The sequence below is a fragment of the Meleagris gallopavo genome, chromosome Z (genome assembly GCF_905368555.1).
Source record: "Meleagris gallopavo chromosome Z, MGAL_WU_HG_1.1, whole genome shotgun sequence".
In the NCBI taxonomy this organism is placed as follows: domain Eukaryota; kingdom Metazoa; phylum Chordata; class Aves; order Galliformes; family Phasianidae; genus Meleagris; species Meleagris gallopavo.
The window spans coordinates 70300980-70322317 of NC_139435.1; the positions used below are offsets into that span (position 1 = coordinate 70300980).

At 50.8% G+C, this 21338-nt stretch overlaps 2 protein-coding genes across 2 annotated transcripts in view; both read left to right on the forward strand.

The window, feature by feature from the left end:
* LOC104915361 (E3 ubiquitin-protein ligase TRIM36) overlaps positions 1 to 21338 on the forward strand; it is a 77559-nt gene that overhangs the window by 42473 nt on the left and 13748 nt on the right. The window lies entirely within an intron of this gene.
* On the forward strand, positions 58 to 1959 carry LOC146542371 (adenylate cyclase type 10-like). Its single transcript, XM_085213452.1, has 3 exons — positions 58 to 292; positions 931 to 1053; positions 1662 to 1959. Exons 1-3 carry the CDS (start codon positions 58 to 60, stop codon positions 1922 to 1924), a joined length of 621 nt encoding a protein of 206 aa, XP_085069578.1. The 3' UTR covers positions 1925 to 1959.

Sequence of the window (21338 nt, forward strand, 5' to 3'; positions counted from 1 at the left end):
TGTTGCCGTGGCTTGCTGTTCTGTGCTTTGGGCCCCTTCCAGAAGCCAGGTTTAGCCATGTTGAAGAGGCTGGTCAGCCTGCGAGGTCTGAGTGACTCACCACCCATCCAAACTGTGCTGCACCTTACTGCCTTGGTGTTGGTTGTGCTCCTGCCCGGGTTCCTGATCCAGAAAAGCTCTGGCATCCCATATTACTGTGAGGAACTGCTGCGCTACCTGCGATGCAACAACATGCTCTTGTTGCACACAGGGAGGCCGGATGAAGGACAGGAAAACTGGCAGAGCCTGATCGGTAAGCACCCTCGTTGCCCGTCAGCTGTTGGCTGTGGCGCATCCTCTCCTGCACAGCCGTGCCCTGTGTCTCCCCAGTGACTCTGGGCAGAGGCTGACCCTGCAGCAGGGCAGAACTTGCCATGGCAGAGGTGCGGGCTGCTGCGCACCTTGCCGCTCCTTTAAGCAAACACCAGCTCAGCTCCTGTGAGAGCAAAGCCCATGTGGGGGAGCGGCAAACTGCTCCAAAACCTCGAGTCCTCACAGGGCCTTGGGAACTGAAGAGCACGGTGGGAATGCCACTGCAAGAGCAATGCCAAGCAGAGCACCGTTGCTTAGGGCAAGGCTGCACGGGCTTTGCCTTCTGGAGCATCAGTGGCAACTTCCCTGGCTCTGGAGGCAGTGCTGCTGAAGGCAGCATCACTACCGCATTCTGTCGGAAAGCCCAGAAGTTTTGACTGAAGGGCATTTGGTCTGAAGCTGGTGTGAAGACAGAAGAGAGCTGGGGTGGCAATGCAAATGAAAGCCTGCAGTGGGAATCGACCGGCCTGCCCTGCTTGCTGTCCCTGTTCAGTGCAGGCCAGGCAATGCGCCTGACCATGACAGGCGTGACTTGCCGCGCCTTATTCATGCTTCCCTTGCTCTTCCCATCTTCTGCAGCCAAGGCATCACCCGCTGTCACAGCTGCCTCGAGCTCGGGAACCGGGAATGACGGCGAAAGGATCTGTACCCTCAGACCAGACGTGAGCCTGGAGAACCCCCTGCTGCCGGTGGCCTTGAAAGGTGAGCAGCTGAGCGGCTCTCGTCCGGTTTTTGGCTGTGCCCCAGCTTCCTTTCCTGGGGTGCAGGTAAAGAGGCTGGGCACCTGCGTGCTGCAGAACTGCCCTCTCAGCCTCGGGGCTCTGCCAGGAAGGTGACTCTAGCCCAAGCAGGAAGAGTCCTGCGCTCTCGCGGGCTGTGGTTTTCCCCCGTGGGCAGCAGACCAGCTCTGAGCTGACCTGTGATCTGCACATCCTGGGTGGGGGAACTGTGAGTCCAGCTCTGGGCTGGCAAGAATGTTCTGTGCTCTCTGTGTGCGCTGCTGGGCATGAACCCAGTGCAGATCGAGTGGGTTGCACGACGGGACATGCATACCTGCTGGGTTGTGCCCTCCCCATCATTGGTTGGGAACCTTTGTCTGAGTGTCTGCTTTCCCTGGCTCCTGTGGCCTGTGACTGGCAGAGGAGCAGAGCCATCTTGAAGATACTGACCCTGGGCTCTGGTTGCCCAGCAGGTTCCATCCTGAGGAAAGGAGGCCAAAGCCTCCCCCGTTTCCCCTGGAGAAACTGTCCGGCTTCTCCAACCTCTCTCCGGGACAAGCAAGACCAAGATGTGTTGCTTCTTCTAGACAGAGATTGCGCTGGCTGAGCTAGATCACATCAATCTGAAGAAGCAGATGGTTCTGAAGTTTGCAGCCATCATAGGGCCGGTGTTTACCACCCAGCAGCTGGCTCACATTGTTCCCAGAAGCAAAAGGCCAGGGATTAATTCCCTTCTGAACATGCTGGTGGAGGACAACATCCTGAAGCGACTGGACAACTTCAAGAAGCCAGAAGACTGGCAAGGTGCTACAGAGGGGCTGCCCACCTCTGCGCAGGCAGGCAGAGGTAAGTGATGGCTGCTGCATGGGCCTAGAAGCACTGTGGCTCCACAGGGCTCTGCTCACCTAGCTTCATGCACAGGGAAATCCTCAGTGGCTGTTGAAAGAGCCTCTGCCACTGTGCTTTCAGGCAGAGCACAGGCCAGGCTCAGACAGCAGCAGCACGCACCCCAGTGTGTGTGGCCTTTTCCCCAGCTGGGGCAGCCTTGAAGTCTGGCCCCAGCTTTGTCTGAGGCCAAGACTCATTGCCTTGCAGGGGTGAAGGGGCCCTCTGCCAGCAGGAAGAACATGCAGCAGCAGCAGCAGCCTAAAAACCCTGCCTTCTGAAACCCGCTGCTGGGGGGGCCCACTTACGAGCTGTGGCCCACGAGGCAAAAGGTCGACATTCACCGTGAATGTCCCGCCCCCTTTGAGAGAAACGAAAACAAATCCCAGGGGTCCCACGGAGGGGACTTTGTGGCCTGCCACCGCTTCGGCATCTCCACCCCCCAGGAGCAGGGGAGCTCCCAGGGCTCTGCTGACGAGGACAACTGGAGCAGCTGGGAGGCCTTTGTAGTTGCGGGAAAACACCTGCGCAGGGCTAGGACCCTCCCCGCAGAGGAGATTCTGGCAGAGGGCGAGCAGGCAACGCTGCGGGCCAAGGACAGCGGCCAGTGCCCCTGCCAGTGTGAAGCAATCGCCAAAGCGGTTCTTGTGCGCTTGGGTCCCCAATACATGGCAGCAGGCAATGTTTCCCAACCCTTCTACTACCTGCTGGAGTGGGCGGTTCCCTCCCTGAACGTCTAAAAACCCTACATGGGGGGTTACCCTGCTTGCCAGCACGAGCTGCTTTACCCTGGAGGAGGACTGAGGGCTTCCTCGGGGCCCGTGCTCGGGCCCCACGTGCCTGCGTTAGGGCAGGCATGAGCGGGAGGAACCCGGGCCCTGCTACGGCAGATGCCGTAGGAGGCAAAAAGGAAGGATGGGGCTGGCCAGGGGCTCTGCACAAATGCTCACCTGCTATTTGTGGGGTTGTTCAAGGGCCCTCATGAAGCTGAACGAAGCAGAGGCCCCGAGGAGCGCCCTAGAGAAGAAGGGGAGTGCCATAGCCCGCTTTGATGAGGCCATCTTCTTCAGCCTCAAAGGAGAGGTAAAGAGGCAGGGAAAAGCGAAGGGTGTCGGGAGGGATGCAGCCAGATGCCTTCCCTGCTGGCAGGGAAAATTCCTGCCATAGCCACCCCCCGCTCCATTTCTGCAGACTCTGTAGAACATGGGCAAGTCCTCTACACCTGCGTGCCTCCCTCTTCTTGTGCAGGTCTGCAGTAAAATGGGATGTGTCAAGTTAGACGGGAAAATGAGCAGGCAGGCGCTCAGCCTGCTAAAAAAGGGGGTCCCCCGGACCCGTGCCGGGGCCTTTGTAAAGCCTCTGTGGGGAAGGTTGCAGCGGGCTTCTCAGGCCAAAGGCAGAGCGTCCCCCCTTCCACAGGAGGCTTGGTAAGCAGCAGAAGGGCCCAAACGGCAGAGGAAGAGCCATTCTGTACCTGATCCCATGCATCCAGGTCCCCCTGGCGGGGAACTAAAAAGCAGCAGGCAATGCTGCCCGGGTTTCACCCCATTCCCAAGCCTTAGCAGGACTGAGGCTTTCGGGCGTGATGGGTGGAAAAGCCTCCCGCTGTTTCCCACGCACAGAAGGGGAGAAGAATGCCCCCCTTTGGGTAAAAAGCAGCGTGTGTTGAGGTTTGCCCCTCTGGCGCCGCAGTGCCAGCACGCGCTCTGTAGGGGACAGCTCCCCCCGGCAGACCTCTTCCTCTGCCCCCTTCATCACGGCCACACTCCTGGCATCAGCTCCCTTCCTCCGGCAGTGTAACCCTCTTGCCCTGCTTTCCCTTGCCCTGGGCGGCTCAGTGCCCCACAGCCATGCCTCCGGGCCCCGCGGTTTCTCTTGTGTGGCAGGGGGAAAAAGCAAGCCTGGCTGCTTCACCAGAGCAGATGCCTCTCCTTCCCCGAAAACCTTTAAAAGAAAGAGGCCAAATCTTCTGGACAGAAGTTCTCCCCCCTGGCAGCGCTCAAGAAGGCCAACAAAAACAGGAAGAAGGACTCCTACCAGGCAGTGGACTCCAGCACTGGACAACCCTTTAATTAGGGTTAATTAATCCAGGACAGCAAATCAGCTTAAAGCTTATGGGCTTTCATGGGGTGCTGGATCGGCAGCTACAGAACCAGCTTTTTGGTAATCCGTTTTTTTTCTGCCGAAAACAGGTGCATTTCTACAGACTTACAAAGTTTGTGCTGACAGAGGGTTGTAAAAACATTACCGGTGGAATTCCCTTCCCCCCTGAAAATACTCTTGTCTTGCTGGGGGAGGTTGGTTATGACTCTTGCCCGGGGAATTTGCTGTTCCCCTGCCCCGGGGAAGCAGGGAATTTCAGCCAATACCCGGGAGAGGCTGGCATAGACAGCTGTTACGGGACAAAGGGTGTCAAAAGAAATTCCGGAAAAGACCGTTCTGGGTTGTATTTTGTTTCACTGCAGAACAGGAGTAAAATCACCGATCAGCCACGGGCCACGTGGGAAAGGAAAGTCGCTTCTGCTACTAGAAGCAGCAAGATGAATCTTTTATGGTCTCTGCTGCAAATTGCCGTCCTTTATCGGTACTTCTTAGTGGGGAGATGAAGTAATTAACAAGTACAAAGGCTGCAGCTTTTGTATTCTGTTGTGTTATATGTTGAAAAGAATAGCATCCCGAAAGGCTATTTTGTTTTGCCAAGGGGGTCTTAGCCCAACAACAACAGATTTCTCAACCATCAAAAAAGCCCGGGCCTCTGCCCGGGGCCCAGCTGTCTCACCCCCGAGTATTTCACCCGGGTGCAGGACGCCCGCCAGCGGGAGGCCACCGCCAGCTTCGACGGGGAGCCCATGCAGACCGAGTCCAACGGCGAGGAGGAGCCCGAGCGCGGCGATTCCGCCTCCAACTCCGACTTCGAGCCTCCTGTCATTAACCGCTACAACAGAAAAATATCAGTTTTTTTTGAAACTTTCAGGCCGGGTGAAGAGGAACAGGGCACGGAACAGACGATAGTTCCTCCAAAAACTGATGAACAGCGATTCAGATTGGAGGAGGCATGTGAAGATATCCTGCTCTTCAGAAAACTAGATCAGGAGCAGCTTTCTCAAGTCCTTGCTGCCCGTGCTGTTTGTGAGCAAGGGAAAACCTCATTAACAAGTGATTGATCAAGGGGATGATGGAGACAACTTCTATGTCATTGAGCAGGGATTGTATGATATGTTTGTAGCAATGAGAGGGATGCAACAGATACTCCCCTCCAAGCTCCTTCCAAACATAACTCTGCCTAAGTATGAGCAGGTGGTCAGGAATGTATGAGGAAGCAAGTGTGAGAAGTCAATTAATTAGCAATATGTTCTATTAAAATATACATATTAGATGTCTATGTTTGTTGTAATTATTATATGTACGATATAAAATAAACATATGTATCTATATAAATATAAATATAATTATATATATATAATACAAATATATATGTATATATTATATTTTTCTATATTACATTTTACTGTATGTTTAAAGTAACCGAGAGGCCCCGCTTTCACGGTCTGTAATTGCACTGAAAATCAAGATCAAGCGAGCTTTTGCCCTTCTGCTCCACTGGACGTTTCTGGCCTCCCCGAGCTCGCCTTAGGACACCTGCGTTACGCTTTGACAGGTGTACCGCCCCAGTCAGAATCCCCACCTGACGCTGTATATCAAAAAAGTATAGGATAATATATATTATATATATTTCCAGATATTTTACTGTAAATTTTAAATAGATACACAGATATAGATATATTATCCTTCCAAACCTACAGGTGTCCAGGAACTTTTGATTAAGCAAATTAATTAGCAATGTGTTCTAATATGTATAACCTTATAATATATGTATTAGATGTCTATGTATGTATATGTTGTATTTATTATGTTTATTTTATTATATACATATATTTATATACTATTTTTACTATTATAAACATGTATAATATATGTACATAAATAGATCTCTATATTTTTCTATACTGTATATTGTATGTATATATCTGGACATTATTATTTTCTATATTATAAATATGTAATATTATATGTATTTGTATAATATACAATATGTAGATAGCAGTATAGGGATTGTATGACATTGTTGTAGCGTTGAGAGCTCCCCTCCATGCTCCTTCCAAACATATCACTGCCTAAGTATGAGCAGGAGGTCAGGAATGTGAGAGGAAGCAAGTGTGAGAAGTCAATTAATTAGCTATATGTTCTATTATGTAGAACGTTATCATACATGTATTAGATGTCTATGTGTGTTGTATTTACTTTATGTACGATATATAATTATATAGATACATATGTTTATTTTGTAACGTACAAATATTTTACTATATTAGAATTTTTTCTATTTTTATTATTGTTTTCTACATTATAAATATATGTTCTATATATACTATTATCTACGTATTGTATAATAAACAAATACTCATAATAAATAGTTATAAGTATTTGTATATTATACAATGCAAAGATAGCAGTATATTTTAAATAGATATGTTACCTACACATAATATATTATTAGAGATTATTTTATATTTCAGATATTATTTATATCTAGTTGTATGAATTAACAATTTATGTTCAGCCAGTATCTGTACAATTATTTGAGCGTCGGGAAGACTGTGAACCAGAAGTACTCAGCCAATGAGGAACCAGGGGAGGAAGAGAGAAGCGTCGGGTAATGGGGCGTAAACTATGTAATCCTGTTTTCTGTGTGCCATTGCAACTGTGAATAAAATGTGCATTATCAGAGATGCTGTGCTGATGAACTCGTTGGGTATTTCCACCAGGAGCACTGAATAAGAAAGCGGGAACAGAAATGAAGTAACAGGACCGGTTTTTATATAGCCGAGAGTTCTGATCATGAACTCGTGGTTCTGTACATTGCTCCACAAACATGGGCGTTTGTGGAAACTGAAGGACTGTACCGTTTGATTCGTGGGTTTGGAAGGGAATGGGACAAACTGGTTGGTTGGTAGCAGAAAGCGGAATTGTTAACGGTATACGGAAGCGTAACTGAGGGTATGTGGAAGCGTAACAGAGGGTACGACTAGCAGCGGAACAGCTGAAAAGGCAAAAGGCTGAAAGGAAAAGTGAGTTTATCTACGCTGGCATGAGAGCAACCCCTGCAGAACGCTAGGAGAGAGAGAGCGAGTCCGGGCCTGAGACTGCTGCTGTCAACAGCACTGCTCACAAAAGGAGGGCGGGGCGTTGTAAGTGAGGAGAGCCCTCAACTGCAGAGAGCCAAGGAGACCCGAAATCCCATTGATGGCACTGGAAGCCTCCGCAGGGGAGGAGCTGAAACTGAAACAGAACGTTGGGCGTTTCTGCAATGACGAGAGTTTGGAAAGCGAAAAAGGGTTGGGAAAGGGTTGGTTGTTTACTAGTTAATTGTTTTGTTATCTGGTGTCAGTCAGCCGCCAACCTGTTGTTTCCAAGATGTCTCAGTGCTCTTCTTGACGAATTGATATGGTGATTTGCTTCCAAGACTTCGTTAAACAAGGAGCACCGGGGCGGGGAATGATGCCAGACCTTCCGATGTCTCTTCATGCGCCTCCTCGGGCATGCCGTCACTTGTTCTCTGGCTTGATCTCGTGCAGGATATTCTTGCAGTGTGTATGACAAAATATACCTATCTACATCTATCTACACCTATCTACACCTATCTACAGAGCGTGCGTTCCTGGGAAGGGTCATCTAGAGGATAAGTGACGTAAACTATCAGAGAGCTTCCCCGAGTTAAGCAGAAAGACTCCCCAGAATAACTATGACAGCGGAGATCATGAAATAAAAACAACACATTATCCAATTCTAATGCAGAAACAACACTTGATTCCCACAGTTGGAAGAAAGGACCGGCCGTACGAACTACCCAGCCGTTTGGAAATAAGACCCAGCGCTGCAAGGGGCCCTCAATGCCGCCCTAATAAGCACACCGCCGCACCCCCGCGACCCGAAGCGCCCGGACGGAGCGCGCGGCCGGTAGTTGCCAACGCGAAACGGGAAACGCGCGCCCAGGCGGGGCGGGAGGACCGCGGCCCGCGAGATGCCGCCTAGAGCGGCTCCAACCATAGAGCATCAGCCTGAAGCGGCCCCGCCGCTGAGCGAGCGGCGCACGCGCGGAGTTTTGCATCGCTGTGGCGGTGAGGAGGCGTGGGCTCTGCAGCGTGGCTCCGGTGCTGAACCTCAGCAAACAGGTGAGCGGGGCGCGTAGCGGCTGGGGTCGAACGGGGCGGAGAAGAGCCGCGGAGGGGGCGGGAGGGTCGGCTGTGAAGCGCTGCCGCGTTGTCCCAGCCGCCTGTTCCGCCGCTTATAGTCTTACCACGGCTCAGCCGGGCCGGGCCCGTTTCCCAGCATTTGTAGAAGCTGAGAGCTGCGTCTCCTCTCTTTTAGCGGGTTTAATATTGCTTTCACGCTTTAAGGGATGAGTAGCGTGCTGTATTGTGGTGCGTATCTGTTGTGGTCGGGTTATTGTTGCATGTGATGAACCTGGCACGGCCAGAGTTACCTGCTGTGCGCCTTTAAACGTGGTAGTTCTGCTGCACGTGTTGTAGCGGCCCCGGCAGGCACGAGCCCCGTGCCTGGGTCACTCATTAACGTCGCTATTCACCATCCGCAAGAGAACTAGAAGTGGTGCTTATGTCGTTGTTCCCAAACTTGTTAATCGCAAGCCTTATGTTCCAAGCACGTAACAGCTCCGAAGGGCTGATCTGCAACTCAGGCACTTAGGGAGAGGTAAACTGTTCATGAGAACACGTGTCGTTTAATGTTATGTCAAATGCAGCTACCCCGCTGATTACAAGGCTCTAGTTCTTGTGACTGCCAAGTGAGGTCAAATGTAAGCAGCTTTACACTGAAGCATGCTAAAGAAGTTCCAAAGAAGAGCATTTCATTCCTCACCGAAGGCAGGAGTTGGTTTGTAGCTTTGTAAGCTCTGACTGAACGACATCAGCTGCAGAAGAGAGATGCTCTATTGGGAAGGATTGGAGTAAGAAACGGCACTTGAGTGAGGAATGGCCAAACCATTCTTCAGGAGAACGATTTCAGTAGTTTGTGTAGAGAAGATGGACCGGTTTCAGTACAAACACTGGTGAAGGCTTTATTTCTCGCAGCTCAGCTATCACCCCATATCAAGAAGAAAGCAGAAGTTAGCTCTCTGAGATTCCTGAAGGGGTGAACGTGCATCAGAAACTTCCAGGGACAAAAAGTTATGCACCGTAGAAAACACATCAATTTAAGACATTCTGTAGGGCCGACTGAAATCCTTGCCATCAGCCCATTAAGAGGGACTGAAGAGCAAGCTGGTGAAGAGTAAGAGCCACATCTTTCTGATGTAGACCTGCTGTCCATAGAGCTAAACTTTTTTTTTTTCTTCCCATTTCTACAACTTATCATAAAGCATCTTTAGTGTATTGTCTACTGCAGAAAGTGGTCATAAAGTTTTCTTCACCAGGGTGTGAAAATCAGTTTCAGACGGTGCACCCGTTAGACTGTATCAAATAGACATAATGGCAATTATTGCAGAAAGAAATTGAAGTTACTTTTAAATGGCTAATAAAAACTGTTTGATTATCTTGTCTGGATTTGCAGTAGTGCTCTATAAACCCTTGTAAACTTGGTCATGCTATACTTACGTGTTTCTAATTTGAATTTTCATGAAGGCAGGCTCCAGCTATTAATTAAGAAACTCTGTTGCCTGTGAGATGTTAGATTCCTGCAAGAATTTAGGATGGTAGAATTCAACTTGTTGTTAACCCATTTACTGGAAGGTCAAATAGCTCAGGAATTGCATTTTTCAGGGAACATCAGTTTGATACCGTTTGCGGTGTTGACCTTTATTTTCAGTAACTCTTGTTGTATGTTTGTTCTTGGTTTTCAAAGGAGCAAGTAGTTGTGAATCTCCAGAACCAACTTCTGCAGTGTGAATGGCTTTCCTGTAAACTGATCTGGTGCAGTTAGAAGCTGATGAGTAAGATACACTTGTTTACATCTGTATGAGAGGAATGAGCAATCGCTGTTTGAATAGGGGCAGAGTATTAAGTGCCAGATGCGGGCTCCTCCGGGCAATGGGGCCAGGACAAGCCGAGTACGGTCCCTCGACTAGTCACTGCCATTGATGGGTGGTTGTGCAGGCAGCACCTGCTTACCTCCTTGCAAGGATAGGCCTGTGGCTGGTGCAGGTTGCAGCCATCGGGCTCGGGGGAAGGCCCAGATGGTCTAGCGTCGTGCCCTACCTACATCCTTGCCACGGGGCATGTGTGCACACAAGCTCTCTAAGTCCTTAGACAATGCTGCGTGCGTGTTGGTCCCTGTGCGAAGGAGGGGAGAGGTGGAAGGGGATGGAACAGGGCTAGATGGCGGGGGATGCAGCAGGGCTGCTGCTGATGCAGGTCACTCTCTCTGTGTGCCAGGCAAGTTTCTGTCGGGGTACGAGCGGGAGGCGTTCTGCGCCTCATGGTCATCCTGAGAGGTTTTGGAATCACACAGGTAGGGCTCCTTTGTCTTAGGAATGTGAGGTGGCATGTTGTCATGCTTCAGCCGTGGTCTGGACAAGGCGGATGGGCTGAGGCAGGGCACACTGCAGCACGTTGGGGCCATGGGGAGGAGGATGGGTCAGAGAAACGTGGTTCTTTGGGTCCTCTTAGCATGCTGTTGTGTCTGGCTTGTGCGGGAGGGGAGGTTGCCCTTAGGGCCTTTGTATGATTCCCAACTGCGTGAACGTATTGCTCTTTCTCTGTGGGCAGAAGTCTTGTCTTAGTGATTTGGGTCTGCGGATGTTGATGGCCTACCCATGGATGGTTGTCTGTGATGCAGGGGAGACGTTAATGCAGCTCTCGCCTGCCAGCTACTGCTATCAACGAGTTGCAGGAGGAGACATGAAAGGTGTTTAACAATCCCGTCACCATCTATCAATACATGTGGGATCACCATAGCAGTAAGTTTTCTCTGGCGGTGCAAGTGAGGGGAGGGTGACTTCAAGGGTACTTACTTGTGCGACAGAGAGGAGTTCAGCAGCGAGCCAGGCTGGTCTCCCTACTCACCTCCCTTGCCTGTGGCTGAGAATGATCGGAAGACTAGGTGGTGGGGCTGCTTTCTGCCGCTCTGCCCTATGTCGCCTCACTTGCTGCTAAGATGAGATGGGAAAGTGATAGGACTGGACTGGAAGGCTGGCATTCTTTGGCAGACACAGGCTAGCTGTGGCTTTGTCCGAGCAGCATTCTCGGAGCTGCTGTGTGTGCTTTGTTCACCAGTTGTAAGACCTAAGCGGCGGTCATTTCTGCTGCTTTGGGCTGGGTTTTTTTCTCCCAGTGCTTCCCAGCATGGAAGTTTGGGTCTGTCGTGTTCCACGAGGAAGGTTAGGCCTGCTCGGCCCACGCTCTGCCTCCTCCTGCCTTCTGCTCAGCCTCTGCTGTTCTCTTGGGCCGGCTTTGGCTCCCCGTTGCATGGGCCTTTTGAACCAGCATGCTACTTATGTGGCTTGCGTACAGCCCAAGCCGCCTAAGAGACAGAGGTCCTTCCTTCCAGGAGGATTGTTTTTCTTGTCAGGCTGGCAAAGGCAGTCGCAGCCAGAGCGCAGCTGGCTTCTTTCACTCATCTTGATTTCTTATTGGGTTGTAGTCCAGCAGGACCTTTTGTTAGCTTCGGCTGTTATGCCGTGGCGGCTGGGCTTCTTTCTGTTGGGCTTGTCCTAGTGTGTCACTTGAGCTTTGGCAGGGGGACCATGCTCGGGTAACATGTGCGCGAGAGGTGGGTTCCACCCTCCCAGGCAGGCTCTGCGTTTGCACCGGTTTCTGATCTAAGTAATTGACTTTGGGTTTTCTCCCCTTCTAGCCAATATGTCATGGGCCTTTGCAAGGAGAGTTCACATACGGTCCCTGGGCCCTGGGTAGGTGGAGGACTCATCTGAAGCCATTGTTTCCCTTTGCCCAGTGCCAGTTGCTGCCCTGGCACGCAGCTGAGCCCCTCGCAGCCGCTTCCTCGGCTTGTCCTCCCTTGGCTGCGGGTAAGGATGCGAACCGGAGGGTCCCCGCCTTTTGGCCTGCCGCAGCAGCTGATTTTCTTGTGGGTTGACAGGTGGGAGGAAGAGATCGAAATCTTTGACTGCTGCTTGGGGGCTCGAATTTCTGGAAAGAACATACACGGTGGATTTGTGGGCATTCAGGCTAGAAAGAGCCAATTACTTGAGTGCTGGCGTTTTAGACCGGGCTGCTAAGCCAGGTAAGCATTTTGGAGCTGTGCTTTGGCACCTCCCTGCCGTCCCCTGGTGTTTGTGGAACCCTGCGTCTGGGTGCCAGCCCTTGCGCTGCAGCCTCAAACAATGCTATGCAGACCCTCCGAGCAGGCACCCGCCTTTCGGGGAGTTCCAGCTGGCTTTGTGAGCCACTGTGTATCATTTGTCCCTGGGCAAGCTCTGGAGTCGAGGAGGAAGCAAAGTGGCCCGTTTCAGAAGCACTGCTTGCCTTGTTTTTCCAAGAGTAGCACTGGGGCAGAAGAGCCTGCTGCGGGCTCGGGCGGCAGGAGCAGACAGCCACTGCTGAGGCCTTCCTTCTTACCAAGAGGAGAGCCTCTGGAGGGCATGCGTAGAGTGACCTGGTGGGGCCTGTGGAGGTGCAGGCGGCACGGTCAGCCCCCCCAGGGATTGGCCTGCAAGCCGTCCCTCCGGACTTTTTCTTGTACGATGAGTGGAAAGCTGGTTTTCCCCTCCAGGACCTCACTTGGAGATGTGTGGCTGATGAAGGTCACTTTCCTCTGCAGGAAAGAACAGGCGGTTACCCAATCGAGCGTTGCTGTCTGGGCAGGCTTGAGCCTTACAGGATTTGGCAATTCTGGTATCTCAGTGTCTTCTGCATTAGCACCGCAGGGTCTCACAGTTGGAATGACAGCGGGAAACGTTAGCAGCCCTTGTCTGGCATCTGTTGCTCGTGGGCAGGGCGTGGGTCCCAGGCAATGAAAATTCCAGTGAGAGGCAGCGCACTCTGCAGACCATATTCCAAGATCAATCGAAGAGAGCAAGGCTTTTTGCTATAAACGGATTGTTTTTCTCAGTTAAGGTGAGATGTGAGAGGCGTCTTGCTTGGATACTCTGAGGAGTGGGCTCAGTCAGTTGCGTCTGATTCCTGTCTGATTTGTGCCTGGGGTGCTCTTCTATGTGGTGCACGTGCCCGTGTCTTGTTTCAGCACCTGGAATGGCACTGATAGAGGCTGGTGCTGGCCGCATGCAAAAGCATGTAGGCGTTTTGTCTGCAGTTTGCTCTGGGGTTAGGTGTGCCCCAGCCTGCAGCATTGTTCCTCTCTGTCTTTCCTGGACAGTTTCCCGTCACGGACGACGTTTCCAAAGATGTGTTCCAGTGAACGGGCCAGTGGTTCCTCCTCGAACTTGTACACAAATGCACAGAAGGTGGCAAGGGTTCTCCATCCTCCGGCCTCAAGGAGGCAACATACCGTGCTGGGTGCAGGCTCTGCGCTGGAGCTGCTAAGGGTTGGGGCAGGCCGATGCGCTGGGTCGTGTGACTCTCCAGGACTTGCCCAAACTTCTCTCTTCTGCCGGGGCAGTGGATGTTTAGAGGGAGATTTACGTCTTGCAAAACAAATGTTGGGAACTCCTGGGAGAGGGAGGTGGCTGAGGAAGTGGCTTTGAATATCACTTTGTCTTCGGATGAGCGTGAAAGGATAAGTGTCCTCCTGGAAGACGCTCATAGAAGCACTGGGATTCCACTCTGAACCACGTTTTTCAGGTACTTGGAGGTAAACTTAGGCATATTTTTCATCGACATCGCAATTTGTCGACCCTCTGTCTGGTCTTTCATTGTGGCCCATGCTCAAAGTGCGCGTGGTCTTATGGCCATGAGCTTAGCTCAGTCAAGGACAGAACAGAGATCATTTCAGCTGCGCTGAGCAAAAACATCCGAGAGAATCACTTGCGTTGTTACTGGAAGGGCTGAAAGCTTCAGCTGTGGTGCAGATAAGGCCTTCCAGGACCTTGGAGTGAGCAGATCCCAGGGAGCTAGCAAGGGTAAGCCCAAAGCATGGGGAGTCTTCGGAGGGGTTGCACTTTATGCTGGACCATGGCTGGGAATCGCCCCCGCCAAAACGGGTGGATGTGTCTCTCCTAAGCTGGCCATAGCAGGTTAGTGTGCGCTAAGTATATGGGCAACCGCCACGAGGGCAGCAGATTCTGGATGGTGTTTGTCAGCCTTTGCTGTTGCCTTAGTGGCTTTGCTGTTCTGTGCTTTGGGCCCCCTTCCAGGAAGCCAGGTTTAGCCATGTTTTGGAAGAGGCTGGTAGCCTGCAGAGGTCTGAGTGACTCACACCTCAAAATGTGCTGCACTTACTTCCTTGGTGTTGGTTGTGCTCCTGCAGGTTCTGATCAGAAAAGCTCTGGATCCCATATTACTTGTGAGGAACTGCTGCGCTACTTGCGATGCAATCAACATGCTCTTGTTGCACCGGAGGCCGGACGAAGGGAACAGGACAACTGGCAGAGCTGATCGGGTACAGAACCCTCGTTGCCGTCAGTTGTTGGCTTGTGGCGCATCTCTCCCACACAGCCTTGCCTGTGTCTCCAAGTGACTCGGGCAGAGGCTGGACCTGCAGCAGGGCAGAGAACTTGCCATGGCAGAGGTGCGGCTGTGCGCACCTAGCCGCTCTTTTAGCAAACACAGCTCGCTCCGTTGTGAAGAGCAAAGCCATGTGGTTGGGAGCGGCAACTGCTCCAAAACCTCAAGTCCTCAATGGGCCGTAGGGAATGAAGAGCACGGGTGGTGTGTGTGTGTGTGTGTGTGTATGCAAGCAGAGCAACCTGATGCTTAGGGGCAGGCTTGCACGGGCTTTGATCGTCTGGAGCATCAGTGGAATTCCTGGCTCTGGGGCAGAGTGCTGCTGAAAGCCAGCATCAACTACCGCATTCTGTCGGTAAGCCAAAGTTTTGACTGAAGGGGCATTTTGGTCTGAAGCTGGTTTAGTGAAGACAGAAGAGAGCTGGGGGAGGCTTGCAATGAAAGCCAGCAGTGGGAATCGGGACCGGCCCTGCCTGCTTGCTGTCCCTGTTCAGAGCAGGAGGCAATGCGCTGACCATGACAGGCGAGATTGCCGGCCTTTATTCATGTTTTCCCCTGCTCTTCCCATCTTCTGCAGCAGGCTACCCGCTGTTCACAGCTGCTCGACGCTCAAGGTACCGGGAAATGACCAGGCGAAGGATCTGTGACCTCAGACCAGAGTGAGCCTGGAAACCCATGCTGTTACGGTGGCCTTGAAAGGTGAGGAGTTTGAGCGGCTTCTCGTCCGGTTTGTGGCTTTGTGCCAGCTTCCTTCCTGGGGTGCAGGTAAGACGAGAGGGTCTGGGCACCTGCGTGTGCAGAACTGCCCTATCAGCCACGGGGCTTGCGGGAATGGTGACTCTACCCCAAAGAGGAAGTAGTCCTGCGCTTCGCGGGCTGTGGTTTTCCCCCGTGGGCAGCAGACCAGCTCTGAGCTGCCCTGTGAGCTGAAATCATGGGTGGGGGATGTGAGCCCAGCTTGGGCGGGCAAGAATGTTTGTGCTTTGTTGCGTGCTGGGCATAAACCCAGTGCAGATCGAGGGGGTTTTGCACGGGGGACATGCTTCCCTGTGGGTTGTCCCCTCCCATCTTTGGTTGGGAACCTTTGTTGAGTGTCTGCTTTCCTGGTCCGGGCCGTGATGGGAAAAAGAGAGCCTCTTAAAGATATTGCCCCTGGGTCTGGTTCCCCAGCAGGTCATCTGAGGAAAGGGGGCCCAAGCCTCCCCCTTTTCCTTTGGAGAAAAGCCCGGTTTCCCCAACCTTTTCCCCGGGGAAAGCAAGACCAAGATGTGTTGCTTTTCTTGCAGAGATTGCGCTGGCTGAGGGGATCAATCAATCAAAGAGCAGATGGTTTGAAGTTTGCACCCTCATAGGGCCGGTGTTTACCCCCCAGCAGTGGTCACATTTTTCCCCGAAGCAAAAAGGCCAGGGATTAATTCCTTTGAACATGTGGTGGGGACAACATCCTGAAGCGCCTGGACAATTCAAAAAGCCAGAAGACGAAAGGTGCTACAGAGGGGCTGCCCCCCTTGGCAGGCAGGCAGGTAAGTGATGGCTGCTGGGGGCCCGGGAGCACTGTGGCTTCGGGCCTGTACCTAGTTCTTGCACGGGGAAATCCTCGTGGCTTTTGGGAAGGCCCTGCCACTGTGCTTGCGGGCAGGCCGGCGGGCTCAGACGCAGCAGCACGCACCACAGTGGTTTGGCCTTTGCCCCGTGGGGCACCCTTGAGGTCGGGCCCCAGCTTTGTCTGGGCCAAAGACTCATTGCCTTGCAGGGGTAAAGGGGCCCCTTGCCAGCAGGAAGACCATGCGCAGCAGCGCGCCTGAAATCTGCTTCTGCAACCCGCTGCTGGGGGAGGAACTTCGAGCTGTGGCCCACGAGGCAAAAGGTCGCATTCACCTGAATGTGCCCCCTTTCCCTGGAGGGGCACGACACAAATGCCGGGGTGCCCGAGGGGACTTTGTGGCCTGCCACCGCTTCGGTTTCCCCACCCCCCGGAGCGGGGGGGGAGCTGCCAGGGCTCTGCTGACGAGGACAACTGGAGCAGTGGGAGGCCTTTTTGTTGCTGGAAAAACACCTGCGCGGGCTAGGACCCTCCCTGCAGGGGAGTTTGGCAGGGGGAGGGGCAACGCTGGGGCCCCAAGGACGGGGCCAGTGCCCCGGCCAGTGTGAAGCAATCGCGAAGCGGTGCTTGTGCCCCTGGCTGGGCACTAAAAGGCAGCAGCAATTTTTCCCCAAGCCTTTACTACTGTGGAGTGGCGGCTGCCTATGCACGTCTCCAACAGTACTGGTGGTTACCTGCTTGCCAGCACGACTCGTGCTGGAGGGGGGGTGGGGTTCCTCGGTCCCCGTGCTCGGCCAGTGCCTGCGTTAGGGGGCATGAGCGGGAGGAACACGGGCCCTGTCGGCGATGCCGTAGGGGCAAAAAGGAAGGATGGGCTGGCCGGGGCTCTGCACAAATGTACCTGCTTTTGTGTGCTTGTTCAAGGCCCTTTTTGAAGTGAAAAAGCGAGGCCCTGAGGAGCCCCCTAGAGAAGAAGGGTGCCTGGGGACCGCTTTGATGAGGCCATCTTTTCAGCCTCAAAGGAGAGGTAAAGAGGCAGGGAGAAAACAAAGGGTGTCGGGAGGGATGCGCCAGATGCCTTCCTCTGGCGGGGGAATTTCTGCCATAGAAAAGCCCCCGCTCCTTTTTTGCAGCCTGGGGACTGGGCAAGTCCTCTACATTGCGGCCTCCTTTCCCTGTGCGGGTCTAGTAAAAGGGTGTGTCAAGCTGGGGGGAAAAGAGCGGGCGGGCTCGCTGCGGGAAAAAAAGCGGTTTCCCCCGGACCCGTGCGGGGCCCTTTTGTCAAGTCTCGGGAAAAAGGGTTGCAGCGGGTTTCTCAGGCCACGGGCAGGGCCCTCCCCTTCACGGAGGCTTGGTAAGCAGCGTGGCAACCGGGCAGGGGAAGACCCATTCTGTCCCTTTGTCCCAGGGGCTCCCAGGCCCCCACCCCACCCCAACCTTGCGGGATGAGGGTTTCGGGTGATTTGTGCACACCCTCCGCGTCTCCAGCACAGCATGGGGAGAATGCACCCCTTTGGGTAAAAAGCGGTTGCTGGGGATGCCCTTGGCGCCGCGTCCCAGACGCGCTCTGTGCGGAAACAGCTGCCCGGCAGGTTTTCCCTCCCCCCTTTCACGGCCACTCCCCTGGCTCAGCTCCTTCCCCGGCGTGTAGCCTTCTTGCCTGCTTTCCCTTGCCCTGCTGATCAGTGCCCCACACCCATCCCTCGGGCCCAGGGTTTTTCTTGTGTGGCAGGGGGAAAAAGCAAGTGGCGTTTTCACCGGGCAGATGCCTCCCCTTGCTGAGGCCTCTACAAAAGGAGGCCATCTGTGGACAGAGGTTTCCCGCTGGAGCGCTCAAAAGGGTAACACGACAGGAAGATGGATCCTCCCAGGCAGTGGACTCCAGCAGGGGACAACCTTTTTGGGTTTAAAATTAAACCCGGACAGCAAGTCAGTTTAAAATTTTGGGGTTTTTAGGGGGCTGGATCGGCAGTCAGAACCAGCTTTTGGCTAATCCAGTTTTTGGCTGCCGATAACAGGTGCATTTTACAGATTACACAGTAGTGTGACAGGGGGTTTGAAAAAACATTACGGGGGAAATTTCCCATTCCCGCTGAAAAATACTTTGTCTTGCTGGGGGGGTTGGTTATGACTCTTCCCCGGGGAAATTTTGTTTTCCCCGTGCCCTGGGGAAGCGGGGATTTTCAGCCAAAACCCCGGGAGAGGTGGCATAGACAGGTTAGGGAAAAGGTGCAAAAAAAATTTCCGGGAAAAGCCCTTTTGGGGTTGTTTTTTGGCTCACTGCAAAAACGGGAAACGTCCCGTCGCCAGGGGCACGGGGAAAAAGGAAATTTCGCTTCTGCAGTAGAAGCAGCAAGATGAGTCTTTTATGGTTTGCTGTCTCCCGTCCTTTATGGGGTACTGCTTAGTGGGAGATGAAGTAATTAACAAGTAAAAGGGCTGCAGCTTTTGTTTCTGTTGTGTTATATGTTGTATAAAATAGCATCCCAAAAGGGTTTTTGGGTTTCCCAAGGGGCTTTACCCAAACAACAACAGATTTCTCAAGCTCAAAGAAGCCAGGGCCTCTGCGCGAGGCCAGCTGTCTCCCGCCGAGTTTTTCCCCCGGCTGCGGACGCCCGCGAGGGGGAGGCCACGCGTTTCGCGGGGAGCCATGCGCCGAGCCCAACGGCGAGGAGGACCCCGAGCGCGGGCGAGGGACTCCGATTCGAGCCCCCTGTCATTAACGAACAACAGAAGCGTATCGTTTTGCTGAGTTTAGCGGATGAAGAGGAGGGGAGGGAACGACGTAGTTCATCCAAAAATGATGAAAGCTTAGTTTGCGGGAGGCTTTGTAAAGTTTCCCTGCTTTTCAAAATCTAATCGGGAGCGCTTTCTAAACCCTTGATCCCCGTATGTTTGGGGGAAGGGGAAACCTCGAAATGTGATTATAAAGGGGGGATGTGGAGAAAATTCATGTCATGAGCAGGGTTTGTTTGGTTTGTTGTGATTGAGGGGGATGCAACAAAATTTCCCCTCTGCCCCTTTCCCAAATATTTGCCTAAGTATGGGAGGTGGTCGGGAATGTTTGGGGAAGCAAGTGTGGAAGTAATTTAAATTAGAATAGTTTTTTTAATATAGTATTAGTGTCTAGTTTTTGTTTTTATTATATGTCAATATAAAAATAAACATATGTATCTATATAATTTTATATATAATTTTTTAAAATTAAAATACAAATTATATGTATATTTATTTTTTTTTTTTTTACATTTTACTGTTGTTTATGTAACCGTGAGGCCCCGCTTCACGGTCTTTTTTGATGAAAATAAAGATCAAGCGGTTTTGCCCTTCTGCTCCAGGGACTTTCTGGCCCCCCCGAGTCGCCTTAGGACACCTGCGTTCGCTTTGACGGGGTTTTTTACGCCCCAGCAAATTTCCCCCCCTGACGCTGTATATCTATTTAGTATGGAATTATATATTATATTTTTTTCCAGATATTTTACTGTATTTTTTATATAGTACACGATATAGATATTTATCTTCCAACCTTCAGGTGCCCGGAACTTTTGAGAAAGAAATTAAATTAGCAATGTGTTCTTTTTGTAAAACCCCTTAAAATATATGTTTTAGATGTTTGTATGTATTTGTTGTATTTATATGTTTATTTTATTATATAATTATTTATATACTTTTTTTATTTAAAATGTTTAATTTGTACGAATATTTCTCTAATTTTTCTATCTGATATTTATGTATATTTCTGGCTTATTTTTTTCTATTTATAAATATGTATATTATATGTTTTTTGTTTTTTTAAATATGTAGTAGTGTATGGGTTTTTTATGAATTGTTGTGCGTTGAGAGCTCCCCCCATCTTTTCCCAAAACATATCTCGTAGTATGAGCAGGGGTCAGGAAGGTTTGAGGAAGAAAGTGTGAAGTAAATTAATTAGAAATATTTCTATTTGTATAACTTTTTATAAATGTATTGTGTCTATTTTTGTTGTATTTACTTTATGTACGATATTAATTTATTTAAAAATTTTTTTTAAGTTTATTTTTTAAATTAAATTTTTTCTATTTTTTATTTTTAAATTTTTTTTATTTTTTTTTTTATTGTTTTTTAAAAATCTATAAAAATATATTTTTTTTTATATATATATTTTAAATTATTGTATAATTTTTAAATCTCAAAATATATTAAAATTTGTATATTTACAATCATAGTAGTATATATTTTATTGTTTATGTTACCTACAATTTATTTATTAGAGATTTTTTTATTTTTTTATTTGAATATCTATTGTATAAATTTAAACAATTATGTTCCCCAGTATTGTAATTTATTTGAGCGTCGGGGGAAAAGACTGTGAACTGAAGTATCAGCCAATGAGGAACAGGGGGGGAAAAGAGAAGGTGGGTAATGGGGCGTAAACGGTAATCCTGTTTTTTTGTGCCATTGAACTTGAAAAAAATGTTCTTTATCAGAGGGCTGGTGATAATGTTGGGTATTTCCCAGGAGCATAAAAAGAAAGCGGAAAAGAAATGAGTAAAAAGGACCGGTTTTTATAAGCCGAGAGTTCTGATCTGAACTCTTGGTTCTGTTCATTGCTCCCCAAAAAAGGGTGTTTGTGAAACTGAAGGACTGTACCGTTTGATTGTGGGTTTGGAAGGGAATGGGGCAAACTGGTTGGTTTTGGGAGCAGAAAGGGAATTTTTAACGGTATACGGAACGTTAATGAGGGTATGTGGGGAAACGTAAATGGGGTTACGACTAGCGCGGAAAAAGCTGGAAAGGCAAAAAGGCTGAAAAGGAAAAGGGTTTATCTGGTGGCATGAGAGCCCCCTGCGAACGCTAGGAGAGAGAGAGCGAGCCCGGGGCCGGGACTGTGCTGTCAACGCTTTTCTCCAAAAAAGGAGGGCGGGGCGTTGGAAGTGGGGAGCCCCCAAATGCAGAGGCAAAGGGACCCCAAATCCCCGTGTTGGCCCGGAAGCCTGAGGGGGGGAGCTAAACTGAAAAAGAAAGTTGGGGTTTCTGCAAAAGGGTTTTAGGTTTGGAAAACGAAAAAGGGGTTGGGAAAAGGGTTGGTTGTTTACTTGTTAAAATTTTTTTTTATCTTTGGTGTCAGTCAGCCCGCCCTCCTGTTTTTTCCCAAAATGTTCATTTCTTTTTTGTCGTTTTTTGGTGATTTTCTTCCAAATCTTTGTTAAAAAAGGGACCGGGGGGGGGATGTGCAGGCCTTTCCCATGTCTCTTCAGGGCTTTTTCG

Coding starts and splice junctions, on each gene's coding strand:
- LOC146542371 (XM_085213452.1), top strand. CDS start 58: ATGTTGAAGAGGCTGGTCAGCCTGCGAGGTCTGAGTGACTCACCACCC. Junction 293..930: donor AAACTGGCAGAGCCTGATCG/GTAAGCACCCTC, acceptor CATCTTCTGCAG/CCAAGGCATCACCCGCTGTC. Junction 1,054..1,661: donor GCTGCCGGTGGCCTTGAAAG/GTGAGCAGCTGA, acceptor TCTTCTAGACAG/AGATTGCGCTGGCTGAGCTA.